This window comes from Somniosus microcephalus, chromosome 32 (assembly GCF_052327205.1).
Source record: "Somniosus microcephalus isolate GS21.2 chromosome 32, FLI_Smic_1.0, whole genome shotgun sequence".
NCBI classification, from domain to species: Eukaryota; Metazoa; Chordata; class Chondrichthyes; order Squaliformes; family Somniosidae; genus Somniosus; species Somniosus microcephalus.
In genome coordinates, this window is record NC_141018.1 from 7,090,764 (window position 1) to 7,110,154 (window position 19,391).

Below are 19,391 nucleotides of genomic sequence, written 5' to 3' on the forward strand. Positions count from 1 at the left end.
TGTCCTACCATTTAATGGCCCAGAAATTCGGGTCGGGTGCTTGCCGCGCGTGCAAGCCCCCAATGAGCACTTACCCGGCGCGCTGACATTTAAATCCTGGCCCGCAATGCATTTCCCCTCCCTGGCCAGCTTGAGGTCCTGCCGCGCTGTGCGTGCGTGACCCAGCGGCGTACTTAGTGCGATGAGCCGGCTGGGATCACGTGGGCACTGGGCAACCAATGGGAGGTTGCAAAAGTTCATTCATAAGTTTGACAGTGAGAGCTGTCAAACTCATGAAAACTGCTGGCCCCAAAACACTACTTAAACCTGAAAGAAAATTTAAAAAAACATTGCAATACTTAAATGAACCATAAATAACTATGAAAAACTATTTTAAACAATAATTTTTAAATTTGAAAAAAAAAAATTTTATAAAAAATCGGGGCTAAAACTAAACTTACCTTACTGTAAATTCTTTAAAAATAACAAACCTGTGGAAAAAAAAATTCTAAATTGTACTAAAAGCCCACTTACCTGTAAAACTAAGTACTTACACTTGTTTTTTCCTCGTGTAAAAACCGGAGGCCTTTACACACGCGCAACTCTGGGGAAAAAAAAAAAAAAGGGAATTTCACTGCGCACGCGCTGCCTGTGCAGTCGCGCGCGCTGTGCCTCTGAACCCCTTCGTTCAGAGGACTGGAAATGCCGGCGTTCCCCGCATGCACGGTGTTTCCTGAACGCCGGCATTTCATCCGGCTAGATGCGTGAGTACCCAGACCCGAATTTCTGGCCCAATGTGTATTCCCTTTCCTTGTTCGCCCTCCCCAAATGCATGACCTCACTTTTCCGGATTGAATTCTATTTGCCACTGTTCTGCCCACCTGACCAATTTATTGATCTATGGTGTGAGATACTGTATTAAAGGGTAATTGTTACACACATGGCATACACAAGGGAGTCTCGCTCTGCTTATCGAAGCTGCCTTCTCAGTAAAAGTGTTGGGAGAAAGCACCAACCGTGACACTCCTGTTGAGAAAAATCAATTTCATTTTAGGCATAGTATGTATTTAAGAGGATTACGCATGGAGTAGAACAAAACACATTTATTCACATCCAGTTCCTGGGCGGGGGAGTGGGAAGGGAAACACTGGGTCACATATCACACACCACATTGTCCTTTCGCCTCTGGGACTGCCATTTATAACCAGCCAACACTGTTGGGATGACTTGTCTGCTGGTTGTGATTTTATGAGTTTGAGCGCTCTCAACCCAGTTGCTGATAAACGGGGTCCATCGAACGAAAGCGCCCTCAAATGATCACTAACTGGGAGTATCACCGCAAGGTGTGGAAAATGGAAGAATCGAGGAGCTTTAATCCCGCCTCTGGGATTGTCTGATATTGCCACAGGATGGGCAAAGTGCAAACATTTCTGCTTTCCACAAACTGAACACAAAATCCCATCAAAAAGTATCGCATAAATAGATGCTGATTCCTATTTGCAGAGAGCTACGGTGCTACTCTGAGTATTTGCTCTCGTAAAACTCATCGATAAGGTGAGCACGGTATCAGATTAGTAATACAGTCGCAAAACTGGGCGGATGGAACTATTGAAAAAAAGGTATTGGGCCGGGTATTCCGACCCCCACAGGGAGGTGTGTGCATGAGGGGTGTGCGCGGGGTGTACATAGAAACATAGAAGATAGGAGTAGGCCATTCGGCCCTTCGAGCCTGCTCCGCCATTCAATGTGATCATGGCTGATCATCCAAATTCAGTACCCTGTCCCTGCCTTCTCCCCATATCCCTTGATCCCTTTAGCCTTAAGAAATATATCCAACTCTTTCTTGAATATATTTAATGAACTGGCCTCCACCGCCCTCTGTGGCAGAGAATTCCACAGGTTCACCACTCTCTGGGTGAAGAAATTCCTCCTCATTTCAGTCCTAAATGGCTTACCCCTTATCCTTAGACTATGACCCCTGGTTCTGGACTCCCCGGCCATCATAAACATCCTTCCTGCATCTAGTCTGTCCAGACCTGACAGAATTTTATAGGTTTCGATGAGATCCCCTCGCAATCTTCTAAACTCCAGTGAGTATAAGTCCAATCGACACAATCTCTCCTCGTACGTCATTCCTGCCATCCCAGGTATCAGCCTGGTGAATCTTCGCTGCGCTCCTTCCATGGCAAGAATGTCCTTCCTCAGGTAAGGCGACCAAAACTGCACACAGTACTCAAGGTGCGGTCTCACCAAGGCCCTGTACAACTGTAGCAAGACATCCTTGTTCCTGTACTCGAACCCTCTTGCTACGAAGGCCAACATACCATTTGCCTTCTTAACCGCCTGCTGCACCTGCATGCCTACCTTCAGCGACTGGTGCACAAGAACACCCAGGTCTCTTTGCACTTCCCCTTCTCCCAATCTATTGCCATTCAAATAATAATCTGCCTTCCTGTTTTTGCCACCAAAGTGGATAACCTCACATTTATCCACATTATAGTGCATTTGCCATGTTTCTTCCCAATCACCCAATCTGTCCAGATCGTACTGGAGTTTCACGACATCCTCCTCACAGCTTACCCTCCCACCCAGCTTTGTGTCGTCTGCAAATTTGGAGATATTACATCCAATTCCCTCGTCCAGATCATTAATATATATTGTGAACAGCTGGGGTCCTAGGACCGATCCTTGCGGTACCCCACTAGTCACTGCCTGCCACTCGGAAAATGACCCGTTTATTCCAACTCTTTGCTTTCTGTCCGCCAACCAGTTCTCTATCCAAGTCAATACCTTGCCCCCAATCCCATGTGCCTTAATTTTGCACGCTAATCTCTTATGTGGGACCTTATCAAAAGCCTTCTGAAAGTCCAAATACACCACATCCACTGGTTCTCCCTTATCTATTTTACCAGTTACATCCTCAAAAAATTCCAGTAGATTAGTCGAGCATGATTTACCTTTTGTAAATCCATGTTGACTTTGTCCGATCCTGTCACTGCTTACCAAGTGCTCTGCTATTACATCTTTTATAATAGATTCTAGCGTTTTCCCCACTACCGATGTCAGGCTTACCGGTCTATAATTCCCCGCTTTTTCTCGACCACCTTTTTTGAATAGTGGGGTAACATTAGCTACCCATGGGTACTGTTCCAGAGTCTATCGAGTTCTGGAAGATGACCAGTAATGCATCTACTATTTCCAGGGCCACTTCCTTAAGTACCCTGGGATGTAGATTATCAGGCCCTGGGGATTTATCGGCCTTTAGTCCCATCAATTTTCCTAACACCATTTCCCTACAAATACTGATTTCTTTCAGTTCCACCCTTTCATCAGGCCCTATGTTCCCCGGCATCTCTGGGAGGTTATTTGTGTCCTCCTTTGTGAAGACAGAACCAAAGTATGAATTTAGTTGGTCTGCCATTTCTTTGTTTCCCATTATAAATTCCCCTGATTCTGACTGTAGGGGACCTACGCTTGACTTCACCAATCTTTTTCTCTTCACATATCTATAAAAGCTTTTACAGTCAGTTTTTATGTTCTCTGCTAGCTTACTCTCATATTCTATTTTCCCTTTCTTAATTAATCCCTTTGTCCTCCTTTGTTGAATCCTAAACTGCTCCCAATCCTCAGGATTATTGCTTTTTCTGGCCAATTTATATGTCGTCTCCTTGGATCTTATGCTATCCCTAATTTCCCTTGTTAGCCACGGTTGAGTCACCTTTTTTGTTTTATTTTTATGCCAAACTGGGATGAACAAATTCTGTAGCTCATCCATTCGGTCTTTGAATGTTTGCAATTGCCTATCCACCGTCAACCCTTTGAGTGCCATTCCCCAATCAATCCTACCCAACTCGCTCCTCAGACCATCGTAGTTTCCTTTATTTAAATTGAGGACCCTAGTCTCTGAGTCAACTAATTCATTCTCCATCTTAATGAAGAATTTGATCATATTATAATCGCTCAGACCCAAGGGGCCTCGTACAACAAGATTGCTAATTAATCCTTTGTCGTTACATAATACCCAGTCTAAGATGGCCTGATCTCTGGTTGGTTCCTCGACATATTGGTCCAGGAAACCATCCCTCGAACACTCCAGGAATTCCTCCTCCACAGTATTGTTACTAATTTGGTTGGCCCAATCTATATGTAGATTAAAGTCACCCATGATGACTGCTGTGCCCTTATTGCACACTTCTTTAATTTCCCTTTTAATGCCATCCCCAACCTCCATCTTACTGTTGGGAGGTCTATATACCACTCCCACTAATGTTTTTTTCCCCTTAGTGTAAGGATTTGGGGCTTCTTTAAACTGGTTTAAAGTAATTTTCCTGGTCTTGCAGCCTTTGCCTGCACTCAGACCAATTTTAAAATAAAACCAATTTTAAAACAGCGGTTTCGAATCACTACCCCACCTTCCAGTTCTGACTGCAGGGCTTATAATTATTGATATTAAAACAGACACGTAGTTTGGATGAGAGAAAAAAATCAAGTTTTATTAACTAAAAGAAACTATAATCAAAATATCAAACTATCCCACACGCACACAGTAATTACAGTAAAATTGCTTAACGGGGTAAGGCAGACGGCAAAAACGAGGGATCCAATGGCTACAATGTTATTTAAACAATCTTAGCAATTCCCTTAAATCACCACCCCCCCTTAACTCCTGCTAGGTTGCTTTGTTGAGGAGTCAGAGCACCCTGCTCACCTGTGGTCCAGCGAAGTAAGAGAGAGAGATAGCTTCTCAGCCGCTATCTTTATACCTGATGCGGCCCCTGCCGTCCTGCCTTGCAAGGGCTGTGTGCAAAATTCCCCACCCAAAAGGGTCCAATACACAAGAGAAAGCTGTGATTGGCCACCTCAGAGTGGTTAGACTGGGTTAATGTGTTTTCCGGAGCTTCCTGGGCTGAAACAAAAGGGAGATACAACTGCTCTATTGTCCAGCGCTGGGTGATTTAAAACCCATTCAAATCTTGAACGATTCCCATTCAAGGTGCAAAAGTCTCTTTTGCAGTTTAGATGTATCCACTCGATATACAAACAAATGCTAATAGCATTCAATTGCTTTGTAAACAAAGCATTGTCCTTTGTCTTCGGCCATGTGGTGACAGACATTTTTATATTTTTATCCCTGGAAATTTAAAAGCACATCGCCAGGGATTCTTTAATCAAAAAAATGAATCTTCAGAACTGTAAATTATTGCGAATTCTTACATAGTATTTCTCAATTCTACCCATACAGATTCCACATCATCAGAGCTAATATCCTTCATTACAATTGTATTAATCCCTTCTTTAAACAGTAATGCTACCCCACCTCCCTTTCCTTTTTGCCTATCTTTCCTGAATATCGAATACCCCTGGATGTTGAGCTCCCAGTCTTGGCCATCCTTGAGCCACGTTTCCGTAATCCCAACCACTCATAGGGGCCGCGCGAGTGCCGGGTTTAGGCCTACAAAGTGCAGGTGCTGAAACCCGGCTCTTGTAATCTGTGAAGAATCCTCTCGACAGATCATCGCCTGCCCGGGAGAAGGGCCTCCGCGGGGGGCGAGTTCCGCTTTCTGCACAACCTCCGCCTGCTGAAAACCTTTCAAAATCTTACACCCGGTAAAAGCGCAAGACTTGCTTTTACCAGCATAAGAGTTTATAATTTTAAAATACTTTTAAAAAAAAAAAGTGTTATTTTTAACCCCATAAAAAACTTTAATTATTTTATTCAAAAAATTAAAGTTTTCTTTAAAATATTTAATTTAATGTAATTTTAACTGTGATTTTTTTTTTAATGTATTTAATGTTTAACTTTTTTAAGTGATCCCCATTCAGACTTTTGACAGATCTGTGCGGAGAGAATTGTCAAAAGTGAAGGGGGATTCCCTTCTTTGATTGGTTCCCCATGGCCCACGTGATCCCAGGGATGCTTGTGAACCAGCTGGGCCCCTGGGATACCTGGGACCTGCGCGCGGGCACCAGGAGAGGCCCAGGATCGCAGGTCTCGGAACCTACGGAGCCAGCAGGTAAGTCCGTAGATTTTTTCCAATCGGAGGCATCCGCCCGCAGGAACCCGCCAATCGTAAAATCCGGCCCAATATAATACGCAACAGAAATAACTTAATTATTAAAATTAATTGAATGTTTTGTTTGAGAATAATACAAGTGAAGATATCTGCTTGCTTGTCGTCCTGTCTAATGCTGTTTTAAAATTAATTGGAAGCTTATTGTCTCACAGTTTACTTTACTCAGTGCAATAAATAATGGTGGATCTCGCCTGGCATTGCTCAGTAATCTAGGTGATGGGGGGACCTTTTATTCTAATGGGGCCCATTAAGCCACAACAGCAACTGTCCTGCGCAGTGCCAGCAGGGCCAGAGAAGCCCCTTCCCCTCTCTCACCCAACTCGAGAAGGTCTCTCTGCCTGCCCTTCCCCCTCCCCTCAAAGCAGATATTGTTCGCAATGCCTCCCCACCCTCCTAAACTACCTTTCTGCCTGTGGTTTTTCTCTCTGCTCCTCTTGTGCCCCGCCACACCTCCGTCTGTGCGGCGCACTGATAAAGTGAATAGATAAAGGCCCTGAATTTAATGGCAAAGTAACAGCAAGTTAAAAGCATGCGCCATTATTAGTGTGTTTAAAAAAAAATCCCGCAAAATGTGGCGAGGAAGAGATACCCCACGAGTTGCAAAATGGCCACACGTTGCTGGACGATTTGCACCGACTCGCCATTAGCCTCGCGAAAATGGGATCTCGCCGCCGGACTCACCGCGACTTTCAAGAAATTGCTGGTTCTGCGTCGTAAGTACAAATTAAATTCACCTTTTCAATGACCAGATTTATGTTCCTGCAATGCCACTCAACCTCTCCGGCCCAGAAAGGGAGCAATTAAAACTATGGAGTCTCATTCCTACAGGTAGTAAATTGTTACTTTTCTTTCTTTTTCTTTGTCTCTTTTCTCTCTCTCTTAATCAAGCTCTCTTTCCCTCTCTTTATTTCTCTTCCTGTACCTGATTGGCCCCAATTCACACAATTTCCTTCTCCGTCATTCATCTGTTTATTTCTCAATCCTTGAATCTGATTGGTTAAGGAGATAGACTGTTGGTCCCGCCGTTCACTGAGGTCCCGTTGTCCTCGGTGCGCCGTTATCCGCTCACACTTCCAGCAAGTTGCAGCGCAGAATTAATTGGAGCTGAAGGCTGAGGAAAAAAATCTGACTCAACGCTCACCACGAGATGCCCCACTCCAGCAAATTCTGGGCCAATCTCAGGACTTCATAAACAATTTATCGATCTATTTACTTTCAACAAATAGGAATTTTGAAATAAGGTTGGCATGAATGAACTGCTGAGTTGATGTATTTGCAGAGAGCTGGGAGTGAAGGGGAAGCACGTTTGGAGGAGGTGCCCACAGGCTGGGTATGGTATAGTGGCGACTGCCTGGAAATTTGGTTGCTGGAAGCTGCCCTGCCCATTGCGCCTTGTTGTGGTTTGTGACGTCTCTTAGCAGGGTGGTGATTGGGTTGTGTCCTGTCTTTGGTTCAAAGTCCTGTCAATGGAAGGTGTCAGGCCAATGAAATCCAGGAAAATTGGCACAATGCTCACTACAGACACAAAATGCATAGATCAATTTAGATATACTTCTGTGTGCTCTTAATATAGAAGAGCTGAGATATTCATATTACAGATTTGTTGTGATCTAGTTAATACTTTTGTGAATAAAATGTGACCGTTTACCATCTCTTACTGTAAATACACAACACAGAACGAGAAAATCTTTCAACAATTTTCCTCTCGAGTCTTTCACTATAATCCTAATAATGGGTTTATTTAAAAGATTTTTACACAGATTCTGTGAATAACTAGAAGGTGGACAATCCACCATAAATGAACTTTAACCATTGATTTTAAAAATATGTAATGGGCTCATCCATTGGCTCGATGGGTAGCTGAATCACTTGGTGTAATACATAAAAACCAGTAACATCCCAGGTTCAATCACCAGCTCTTCTCTCGGTTAACCGAGGTTGTTATAGTTCAGCTTGGAAGGGTTAAAAAAAAATCCCCAAGGAGTCCTGCTGCAGGTGTTACGGACCCTGGTTGAGAAGCATGGGTTCCAGTCGTGGGCAGAATCAGACTTGGGTGTGTTGCTCCCTGACACTTGCTTTCCAGAATCACCAGTGAAGAAAGGTCACTCGGGGCCAAACCCCATAGAACAGTGTCCTGGCATGAGGACGCTTCTTCAGGAAAGGAGGGAAAGAAATCGAGGGTGGGGGCAAAGAGTAGTATAAAAACAGGGCAACCTCTCCTACTTATATCTCCGTACATCGATGTGAAGTATACAAGGAAAAACTGACTGCGACAGATTCTATGGGGGTGAAAATGGTCTTCGCGATAGTGCAAGATGGGCAATAGTGAATTGGTAGCCTATTTAACACTCGCTGAAGTCAACTGAAAGGAAAATGTGGTACGGGGCATAAAACGGGCTGTTTCACTCTCGCCCGCTTTACACCATCAAGGAAGACTGGCTTCACCCACTATGTACCTACTGCTTAAGGAGAGGGAACTGTGGAGAGCAACATTGCGGCCTGTCATGTCTCGGTCTTTTGGAGTGAGACCTGCTCACTTTTGGTCTAAAAATGTGATCTATTTTGACTTGCCTCACTCTTAAACATGAACATATCTCCCCGAGTTTACAAAGTGTTTGTGATCTGTCTCGCTACTGACCTTTCACCAGTGTTGATGGCTCTGTTCACAAGGAACTTTGGGTGATGTGGATTAGCACGTGACGGGAGAGAAGCAGAACGGCAGCCTCACCATCAGTTAAAATTGCTTTTAGCTGAAAGCACTCGTACTTTAGGCTGAGATGGAAATCCTTGTGCACTTCATAATCAGCAAAATTAGCAAACTCCGTTCGGATACTGAACAGTGTCGTCAGAAGCAACTGTGTGACACCAATGGCCCAGTGCCACCTCTTCTCTGGATTCTGTGCTGGGGAGGTACATTGGCTGCCACTAACCGTTACAAGAAGGGTCTACCTTCTTGGAACTGGCTCACATAGAGAGCAATGTGCTTTTCCCACTCCTGAACCTGTTCAAATCGTTCTCCAATATTGGAGAAAGTGCTGCGCTACCTGTGCACGTGAACATCTTGCACACGCTGCTTTATTGTTGCAAAGTCTTTCCTACAGGCTGCAGTTTTCCTCACCATGGATGGCCGGCAGGATGGGCCAAAGTGTTCATGCGAATGAACACGGAGAATTCGGGTTACATCATCTTGGCAGAGATTAAGAGAGGCATGTCCTAGTCGTAAATAGAAGACTGGGAGGAGATGATATGAAGAGAGTCCAAAGTTAAAGTCCGAGCTCCTGTGGTGGGGTGGAGTTAAGTCTGAGGTCCTGCGGTGGGGTGGAGTTGATGTAGGCCTGGTTGAGTCAGTTTGGAGTGTCCACAAACCAGTGTCTAGGTTCGGAGATAGTTTTGGAGAGGGACAGAGTATCAGCAGATGTGCTGCTGGAGGTGATGCAGGGGGCTGGAGAGTCGACCATTGACCAGCAGAAGTTGTTCCAAGGGTTCAGCAGACGTGCAGAGTGGCGTCTGGTGTTAGCAGTGCACACCGGTGGAGCCAGCAGTGCAGCGAGGAGCAGTAGGAGTGAAACCCAAGGACCAAGAGCAGTGAAACTCGGGGAGCCAGGGGATGATGAAAGGTAAATCCCAGGGCAGCCGTGCCAATGAGGGAGCCGGTCTGAAGAACAGCTGTCGGGAGGTGAAGAACACTAAAGATTGGGGGCAACAGCAGGAGCTTGAGGAGCGACTCCAACCAATTCCAACGAAGAGCGATGGAAGGGATCTGAAGGACGAGCGGAGCGGTGTCAATCACCGAGAGAAGTCCGCAGATGGCAGCAAAGCAGAGATCGTTCGGCAGCAGGGCAGCAGAATGCGGAGCAAGATGGAGTGCAGCAGGAACGGACCAGAACTAGCCCAGCGGTAGAGTGAATAGTCCCAGAGGAGGAACAGAAAAGCGAGCCTGCAGAGACAGACCTGGTGCTGGAATCTAGGGTGAAGGGCCCAGCTCCCACAGTTTAGCAGAGTCCTCTTTGGCTTGGAATTGGCCTCGTGACTCTTCTCTGCATCACCACCAGGGTTTTCAGGGCCAATTTTAGCTTAACTCGCCGGGTGGGCAACCCAGTGGTTCGGGTGGAACGCTGGTTTTACAGCCTGTCCATATTAATCTCCGTGGAGAGTTAAATCCAGTGGGTTCTAAAGCCCACGTTTCACTCAATCCTGTCAGTTTGCCGACGGGCAGCTAGGTTAAAATTGCCCCCTTAATGTTTGAATGTTTTCCTTGGATCTATGTAACCAAAACTGAGCAGAGGATTCAAGGTGCGGTCCGACCAGAGCACTTCACGGTTTGGATGTGACGTCCTCTCACTTGTACACTAATTAAGCAATGTGGTTCAGCATTCTGTTCATGAAGATTTATTGAAAACCTTGAGCACATTAATGGTGCCACATGATCACAGACAGAAGCAAGCGGAGAATGATCTTTCATTTTCGAAATCTGACTTCTTTGAGGGTAGAAATTCCAATCGGCAAAACTCCCGTACAAACACAAAGTTCTTCCGCCGTGTTCTTATGTGCACTACTTTTCAGAGGGTTAATGCCTGTATAAAAAAATAACGCACAAGGGAATAAGGGTGCCGAGTGTCAACTCAGCTGCTTCACATTGCTCGGTTCAGTAACTTTCCCAGAACAATTCCACCCACTCACTGACACCATCAACAGCAAAAACATTCAACTCATCCATGGACCAGCAGGGCAGCAAGAACAAAATCAAAAGATCATCTTCGAGCCAATCAAGAATTGACTTTTTATTTCCCCCCCAACGGTGGACTAAGTGATTCTCGGAAAAGAAACGCGTTTAAACCTTGTAATTGTGCCAGTGTGGAAGCTGATCTGTTTTGAATATCAAGGTCTCTATCAGAACTGTAAAAATGATTGGAGTATAACTTTATTTCTTCCCGATATTCGTGACATTTTGCTTGAAGATTGATATCTTTGGATAAAGGAATGTAGTCTAAGCAGGTTTAAGCATTTATTTGTGAACTTTGCTGATTGTAATTTCTGCCCTTTGGTGTCTGATTTAAGTAGTAGAAATTTCCGTGATTGGCCAGCCTAAAGCTATCCTGACTTCCCTTTCAGATACTGATGGGCTGCTGTGCAACTCCAGGAGTTGCTGTTTTTATTTCACAGTGTAAGCATGGGCATAGGGTGTCGGCCGTGGCTCAGTGGGTAGCACACTCTCCCCTGAGTCAGGAGGTCGTACGTTCAAGTCCCACTCATTACAGCCTTGGTCCAAACATGGACAAAAGAGCTGAATTCCAAAAGTGAGGTGAGAGTGACTGCCCTTGACATCAAGGCAGCATTTGACCGAGTGTGGCATCAAGGAGCTCTAGTAAAATTAAAGGCAATGGGAATCGGGGGGGCGGTGGGAGAACTCTCCACTGGCTGGAGTCATACCTAGCACAAAGGAAGGTGGTTATGGTTGTTGGAGGCCAATCATCTCAGCCCCAAGACATCGCTGCAGGAGTTCCTCAGGGCAGTGTCCTAGGCCCAACCATCTTCAGCTGCTTCATCAATGACCTACCCGCCATCATAAAGTCAGAAATGGGGCTATTCACTGATAATTGCAGAGTGTTCAGTTCCATTCGCAACTCCTCAGATAATGAAACAGTCCATGCCCACAGGCAACAAGACCTGCACAACATTCAGGACCATGAGTGTCTGTGGGCTATATCACCATGAGGAGCATTACAACCAAACCCAATCCATATCCAAGGGTCTTCCAGTAGAGGAGATTGGAAGGTGATTGAGGTGTACAAAATTATGAGGGTGTGGTGATTATTCCTTGTTTAGTAAAAGTACTGTGATTGGTTGTTTGTTAACTGCCTTGGGATATATGTTGTAATCTCATTGGTAGTTGATGTCACATGATGTGTGGTGGCCACCTTAAATTCAGTTCTTTTCCAGCTTTGGTTGGGACTGGATGTGGAAAGATGTGCTGCAGATTTTTTAAAGTTAATAAAGCCTAGCTTTGGAAGGCAAATCTATTCTTTATTTCAATTTATTAACTTTATGTTAGAATGGAGCGATATCTTCAACCAGAACGATTCAAGGCTGACCCCAATTCTGCTGGAGTGGATGATAAATGGAAACATTGGTATTGTACATTTAAAAACTTTTTGGGCGTGTTGGATCAAGAGTCTCTAAATAAGCTGAATATGCTGATCAACTACATTGCTCCGGATGTATATAAATATATTTTGGACTGTAAAACTTATGAAGTGGCTATTTCTACATTGGAAAAGATTTTTGTTAAACCAAAGAATGAGGTATTTGCACGTCACCTTCTATCTGCCCGTAGGCAGCAGGTGGGAGAATCTTTGGATACTTATTTACAAGCACTTCGGTGCCTTAGTGTTAACTGTAATTATAAGGCCGTGACGGCTGAAGAATATAAGGAAGAATCGGTACGGGATGCTTTTATTAATGGATTACTGTCTAGATCAATTCATCAGCGGTTGTTAGAAAATAAGACTTTGGATCTTAAAAGTGCTTTTGAGCAAGCTTCTACATTGGATGTGGCTCAGAGAAGTTCGGATTCTTATGCTCTTTTTAATCGGCCTGCGACTATGGTTTCAGCAGTTTCGGATGAAAAGGAATTATGTGGACTTAATGGGAGTGGTTTACTAGATTCTGAAACAGTTTCTACTTCGGCGGCTGTTGCCTCTAGGATTCAGAAGTGTTATTTTTGTGGGAATATCCGGCACCCTCGTCTGAAGTGTCCTGCTCAGGAGGCTGTGTGTAGTAAATGCGGCAAGAGAGGTCATTATGCATGCGTGTGCAAATCATCAGGTTCAATTACCTCCTCCTCTCCTGGTGTGGAAGGGCCCTCCTCTACCACCTCCTCCTCTGTGACTATTCAGCCTTTAGATAGGGCATTTATTGCATCAATTTCTGCTGCATTTGCTCATGGCCTAAACAAAGCTATAGTTACGGCTCAAGTTAATGGGTTGGAAGTGAAGGCCCTTATAGATACGGGCAGTACTGAGAATTTTATAAGTCTTCAGTTTGCGAAGGAGAAGCATTTGAAAATTTCGCCTGTTACGTATCAGGTGTGTATGGCTCAGACGACCCTTACTTCACAAATAGCTGGTTGTTGCTTTGTGAAAATGATTCTTCTAGGTAATACGTATACTGATATACGCCTATCTGTTTTGCCTAATCTCTGTGCGGATATTTTGATTGGACATGATGTGCTTCAGTTACACGAGTCTCTTAGTCTTTCATTTGGAGGGACTAAGCCACCTTTATCTATTTGTGGATTAACCTCTTTATCCATTTCTCCATTATCACTTTTTTCCAATTTGATGCCGGATTGTAAGCCAATTGCTACCAAGTCAAGAAGATATAGTAGTCAGGATAGAGAATTTATTAATTCTGAAGTTCAACGTCTCTTATTGGAAGGAATCATTGAACCTAGTTGTTCGCCTTGGCGAGCACAGGTAGTTGGCACGACTAACGAGAGACACAAGAAACGAATGGTGATAGACTATTCCCAAACTATTAATAGGTATACTCAATTAGATGCGTACCCTTTGCCTAAGATTGATGAGCTTATCAATAAAGTATCTCAGTATAAGGTTTTTAGCACTATTGACTTAAAGAGTGCTTATCATCAGATTCCTATTGTTAAGAAGAATCAACCATATACGGCCTTTGAGGCTGGTGGAAAGCTGTATCAGTTTTGCCGAATACCATTTGGTGTTACTAATGGTGTTGCTTGTTTTCAACAGGCAATGGATGCTTTTATAAGTGATAACTCCCGCTCTGACACCTTTTCATACTTAGATGACATCACAGTGTGTGGCAAATCAAGGGTGGAGCATGATTCTAATTTAAAAAGATTCCTTCAAGCTGCGGAAAAAGTTGGTTTAACTTTTAATAAAGAGAAATGTATCTTTTCGACTACGGAGGTAAATCTATTGGGGTATATTATCTCGGGAAACAAGATTAAACCAGATCCAGAACGTCTGCGACCATTGATTGATTTACCTTGTCCTACTAATTCTAAGGCTTTGCAACGAGTTGTTGGACTGTTTTCTTATTATTCTAATTGGATTGCAAATTTTTCACGGAAGATCCGGCCTCTTATTCGGGTTACGACATATCCTCTATCATGGGAGGCCAGGACATGTTTTGAGAATTTTAAAAAGGATATTTTAGGAGCAGTTGTGCATTCTATTGATGAGCAGGTTCCTTTTGTGATCGAGACGGATGCTTCTGATTTTGCAATTGGGGCTAGTCTGAACCAAAATGGAAGACCTGTGGCCTTTTTCTCACGTACTTTGAACAATAGTGAAAAAAGACATTCTTCAATAGAGAAAGAGGCATACGCAATAGTAGAAGCATTGCGTAAATGGAGACATTATTTATCGGGGCAACATTTCACGTTGGTAACTGATCAAAAACCTGTGTCCTTTATGTTTGATGTTAAACATTTTGGAAAGATCAAAAATGATAAAATAATGAGATGGAGGATTGAGTTGGCATGTTACCATTTTGACATAGTTTATCGTCCGGGGAAGGATAATGTTGCTGCTGATGCGCTGTCGAGGGCTTATTGTTCTGTGATTCACGGAGATACGCTTATTAATCTTCACAATGCCTTATGCCATCCTGGGGTTACGAGGATGATACACTTCGTACGCAGTAAGAATTTGCCCTTTTCAGTTGAAGACGTCAAGCGGATGACTTCATTATGTTCTATCTGCGCTCGGTGTAGACCGAATTTCTTTAAGCCTCAACGAGCTCATCTTATAAAGGCTACTTCTCCTTTTGAACGTTTGAGCGTCGATTTTAAGGGGCCTCTTCCTTCAACTACTCAAAACCGATATATTTTTACTGTTGTGGATGAGTTTTCAAGGTTCCCTTTTGCTTTTCCTTGCGCAGATGTATCAGCTGCTACAGTTATCAAATGTCTGACTCAACTTTTTGTCATCTTTGGGATGCCTGCGTATATCCATTCGGATCAGGGAAGTTCTTTTATGTCTTCCCAGTTGAAGGAATACCTTCAGAGTCGGGGAATTTCTACTAGTAGAACTACCCCGTATAATCCCCAGGGTAATGGACAGTGCGAATGATACAATGGGGTGATCTGGAAGGCAGTTATGTTGGCTTTGACATCCCGGAACCTTAAGAATACACAGTGGGAAATGGTACTGCCTGATGCCCTGCATTCCATTAGATCATTGCTTTCAACGGCTACTAATGTGACCCCCCATGAAAGGCTCTTTAACTATCCGCGGAGATCTACTACGGGATATTCGGTTCCTTCATGGCTTACTATGCAGGGACCTGTGCTGCTTCGACGCCATGTTAGATTGTCAAAATATGATCCTTTAGTGGAGGAGGTGGAGCTGTTGGAGGCAAATTCCCAATATGCTCATATTCGATTCCAAGATGGGAAAGAAAGTACCGTTTCAATTAAAGACTTGGCTCCTTGTGGTGGCCAGCCCTCTTCTGAGGATATTAACAATAGTCATGATTTAGATAATGTGGATGCTGTTACAGATACTACGAATGTCTCCAATCCGATTGCAGATAATTATACTTCTATTAGTCAGCCCTTGATGGATGTTTATGACCGTCCCAGTTTACCTTCTGATGGGATTTCTAATCCGGAAACCGTTGAAAATCGGGATATGGATAGCCTTCCTGCAGAAGATACTTCTGTGTCTCCTGGTGTGGGAGGGCAAGGAATTTCACCAAGGTTAAGAAGGTCGACACGAACAAGATATCCGGTCGACCGATTGAAAATGGACTTTTAAATTGATAGTAATGTTTTAAAATTGTTGAAATATTATATTATTGTTTTAGTTGAGAGATACTTAATACTTATGTGCAATGTTATTATTTGTTGTTGTTCACTTAGTATTGTGTCATGTAAACAGTTTTACTCTTGTGCATAGTTTTAGTTGTAAATAATTAATTATAAATTGTAAAGGTTATTTCGGTTGGAGTATATTTTAAAAGGAGGGGTGAATGTGGTGATTATTCCTTGTTTAGTAAAAGTATTGTGATTGGTTGTTTGTTAACTGCCTTGGGACATATGTTGTAATCTCATTGGTAGTTGATGTCACATGATGTGTGGTGGCCACCTTAAATTCAGTTCTTTTCCAGCTTTGGTTGGGACTGGATGTGGAAAGATGTGCTGCAGATTTTAAAGTTAATAAAGCCTAGCTTTGGAAGGCAAATCTATTCTTTATTTCAGAGGGGCATAGATAGGGTAGATAGAAAAAACTTTTTCCCTTTTAGTAGAGGGGTCAATAACCAGGGGGCATCATTTCAAGGTAAGGGGCAGAAGTTTAGAGGGGATTTGAGGAAAAACTTTTTCACCCAGAGGGTGGTTGGAATCTGAAAGGGTGGTAGAGGCAGGAACCCTCAACATTCAAGAAGCATTTAGATGAGCACTTGAAACGCCATAGACCACAAGGCTACGGACCAAGTGCTGGAAAATGGGATTAGAATAGACAGGGCTTGATGGCCGGTGTGGACAGGGTGGGCCGAAGGGCCTCTTTCTGTGCTGTATAACTCTATGACTCTATAACTAGAAGTGGGCAATTCACATAGAACCACTTATTCCAACCTGATTGATGTTATCAAGTCCCGTTCGCCCATCACCCCTGTACTCACTGACCTACACGGGCTCCCGGTTAAGCACTGCCTCGATTTTAAAATTCTCATCCTTGTTTTCAAATCCCTCCATGGCCTCGCCCCTCCCTATCTCTGTAACCTCCTTCAGCCCTACAACCTTCCGAGATATCTGCGCCCCTCCAATTCTGGCCTCTTGCATGTCCCTGATTATAATCGCTCCACCATTGGCGGCTGTGCCTTCAGCTGCCGAGGCCCTAAGCTCTGGAATTCCCTCCCTAAACCTCTCCGCCTCTCTACCTCTCGCTCCTCCTTTAAGACACTTCTTAAAACCTACCTCTTTGACCAAGCTTTTGGTCACCTGCCCTAATGTGGCTCGGTGTCCATAATCGCTCCTGTGAAGCACCTTGGGACGTTTTACTATGTTAAAGGCGCTGTATAAATACACGTTGTTATATATTTTGAGCAAATTGTTTTTATAAATTATATTTTAGGGACATGCGCTGTGACTATCGTGTTGGTGTGGTTTGGTGGTGAGATTCCCTTCGCATGGACGCTGCAGTTAGAGTGTGAACGGCCTCTGAGCCCAGACTCGGTGCTGAACCCGACACTGGAGTGAAGATGAGTGAGCCTCTTGAGAGGAGGTAATCTCACTCCACCTCACTTCAGGTCAGGTCGGACCTTGTCGCCCGATTAACACTCCACAGGGTAAATCTTCAATTTGTGCGATAGTGTAAAACAGGCACCAGCGAATTGGCAGCCCATTTTACATCTCAAATAAAAATGGGGAGAGAAGTGAAACAGGCTACCAATTCGCACACTATCGCACAGAGTCAAAGTTACCCCTCACAAGTGAAAAGTCAAAACAACTGCGTACCACAACAACAACTTGCATTTATACAATAGCAAAATACTGCGAATGCTGGAAATCCGAAATAACAACAGAAAACGCTGGAAAAACTCAGCAGGCCGAAGGGCCTCTTTCTGTGCTGTATAACTCTATGACTCTAACAGACGCAGGAAGCCTGGCCAATATTCCTCTCCATGGCCCCATGGCACAAAGACCTATTGTAGTTCTCATTGCCACCTTGGGCGAGATCAGCTAACACAACACAAAAAAAGGATCAAATCTGCAATCCTCCTGACAATGGCTCAGGGTCCCGCAAGGTATGTCTACCCATCAAGCTACTAAGGAATCCTGAACTATGTCCATCTGACTAACCAGGAGCAATCTGACCTGTGCATTAAGTTAGTGTATCTAGAGTGGCGTTTGTTCCATTATAAAGTTCTGTTTGCATCACCGGATGGTTTACCTGCATTTTGAGCTATACACCATTAAAATCATTGATAAAAGAATTTCAAACTTCTTGAGTTACTTTGAACCTTCACCGCTGTTTTACACATCCAGTGCAGAAAATGTGATTCGAGAATCAGGAAGCTTATTGGACGATGTAGAATGAACATCTCCTTAACGTGGGTTTCAATATTTGGATTGTTCAGTCATCGCTTTTAAAAGTGATTCATGATTTCTTTTCTTTCAGCCATTGAATAAATGTCAAGCTCTCGTCAGGAGGGAATCTGTTGTTAATTTGGAAAATTTCAGGAAGTTATATATCAGAAGGAAATGGAAAGTAGGTGAAATTCCACCCCCAATATGTTACTAAAATAATTGTTTCTGTCACTTCTCGTTAAACAGCCTCTCGGAACTTCCGTTGTAACTAATAAATCTACCATTTCTTTCCAGCTAACTTATAGGATTGTAACATTTTGCAATCATTTGACTCGTTCGTTCCTCAAGAAAGATTATCTAAAGAAAGCAGAACCTTCGGTAGGTAGAGCAGGAGTAGTGGATCTTATCCACAGCAAGTGTGTTTTCTGAACTTGTAAGTACTGACCTCAAAGATTATGGGTTACGTTTTTCCTCTTCCCTTAAGAAAGGGTTAATTACCCTAACAACTGCTGTCTTAAAATAGTGGGTGAGTGATTTTGTCGCAGCCAATTTTCTGCAATCCTATCTGCACTTGCCCCTGCCCACAGCTACTCATGTTGAAGCTTGGTTTCTCTATTGTCCTGCTAGCCCGGCTCCACAATCTACAAATCACCATTTATTTGGAATATCACAGCCGGAGTTCTCGCCCACCTGCCCCATCCTGGCCAAACCTCCGTGTTCTTCCCATGTGGCAGTGCCAATCCTTGTCCTTGTTTTCCAGTCCCTATGTGGCCTTGCCCCACCCTCTCTCTATGATGTCCTCCTGTCTTATTACCCACACATACTTTTTCTCCTCCTCATAACTTGTTTTTCCCATTTCTCACACCAGCCATCCAGTGGTCCCTCTGATACTGCTGGTTTAGTGACAAACTATGAGCAGATGTATTGTGGGCCCGTGCTCACTAGGAACTGTATTGAGATTGTCTCAACTCATTCATGTCAGACCCTGTCAGCTATCAGACAAAGGAGACTTTCACTCCACTATTCTGGGCTAGATTTGAACACTGGTTCCAGGGTGAGGGCCAGTATCTAACCCACCATCATGCGGTTCTCTCCCTGCCCCCTTTATAAAAAAAAATCTATTTCTGATCATGTGAGCCAAAAAATTACTTTTTTGTTCCTCCAATGGGCTGTGGTTCAGTGGTAGTGCTCTTGCATCTTGAGTCAGAAGGTTGTGGGTTCAAGTTCCACTCCAGAGACTTGAGCACAAAATCCAGGCTGACACT

At 43.8% G+C, this 19,391-nt stretch overlaps 1 protein-coding gene across 1 annotated transcript in view; it reads left to right on the top strand.

Moving 5' to 3' along the window:
- Positions 1–19,391, top strand: part of LOC147097248 (death-associated protein kinase 2-like) — a 163,396-nt gene that overhangs the window by 134,519 nt on the left and 9,486 nt on the right. Inside the window, exons 10-11 of the mRNA XM_085972041.1 lie at positions 18,218–18,307; positions 18,421–18,504. Of these exons, the coding sequence (XP_085828167.1) occupies positions 18,218–18,307; positions 18,421–18,504 (174 nt within the window). The remainder of the gene's footprint in view (positions 1–18,217; positions 18,308–18,420; positions 18,505–19,391) is intronic.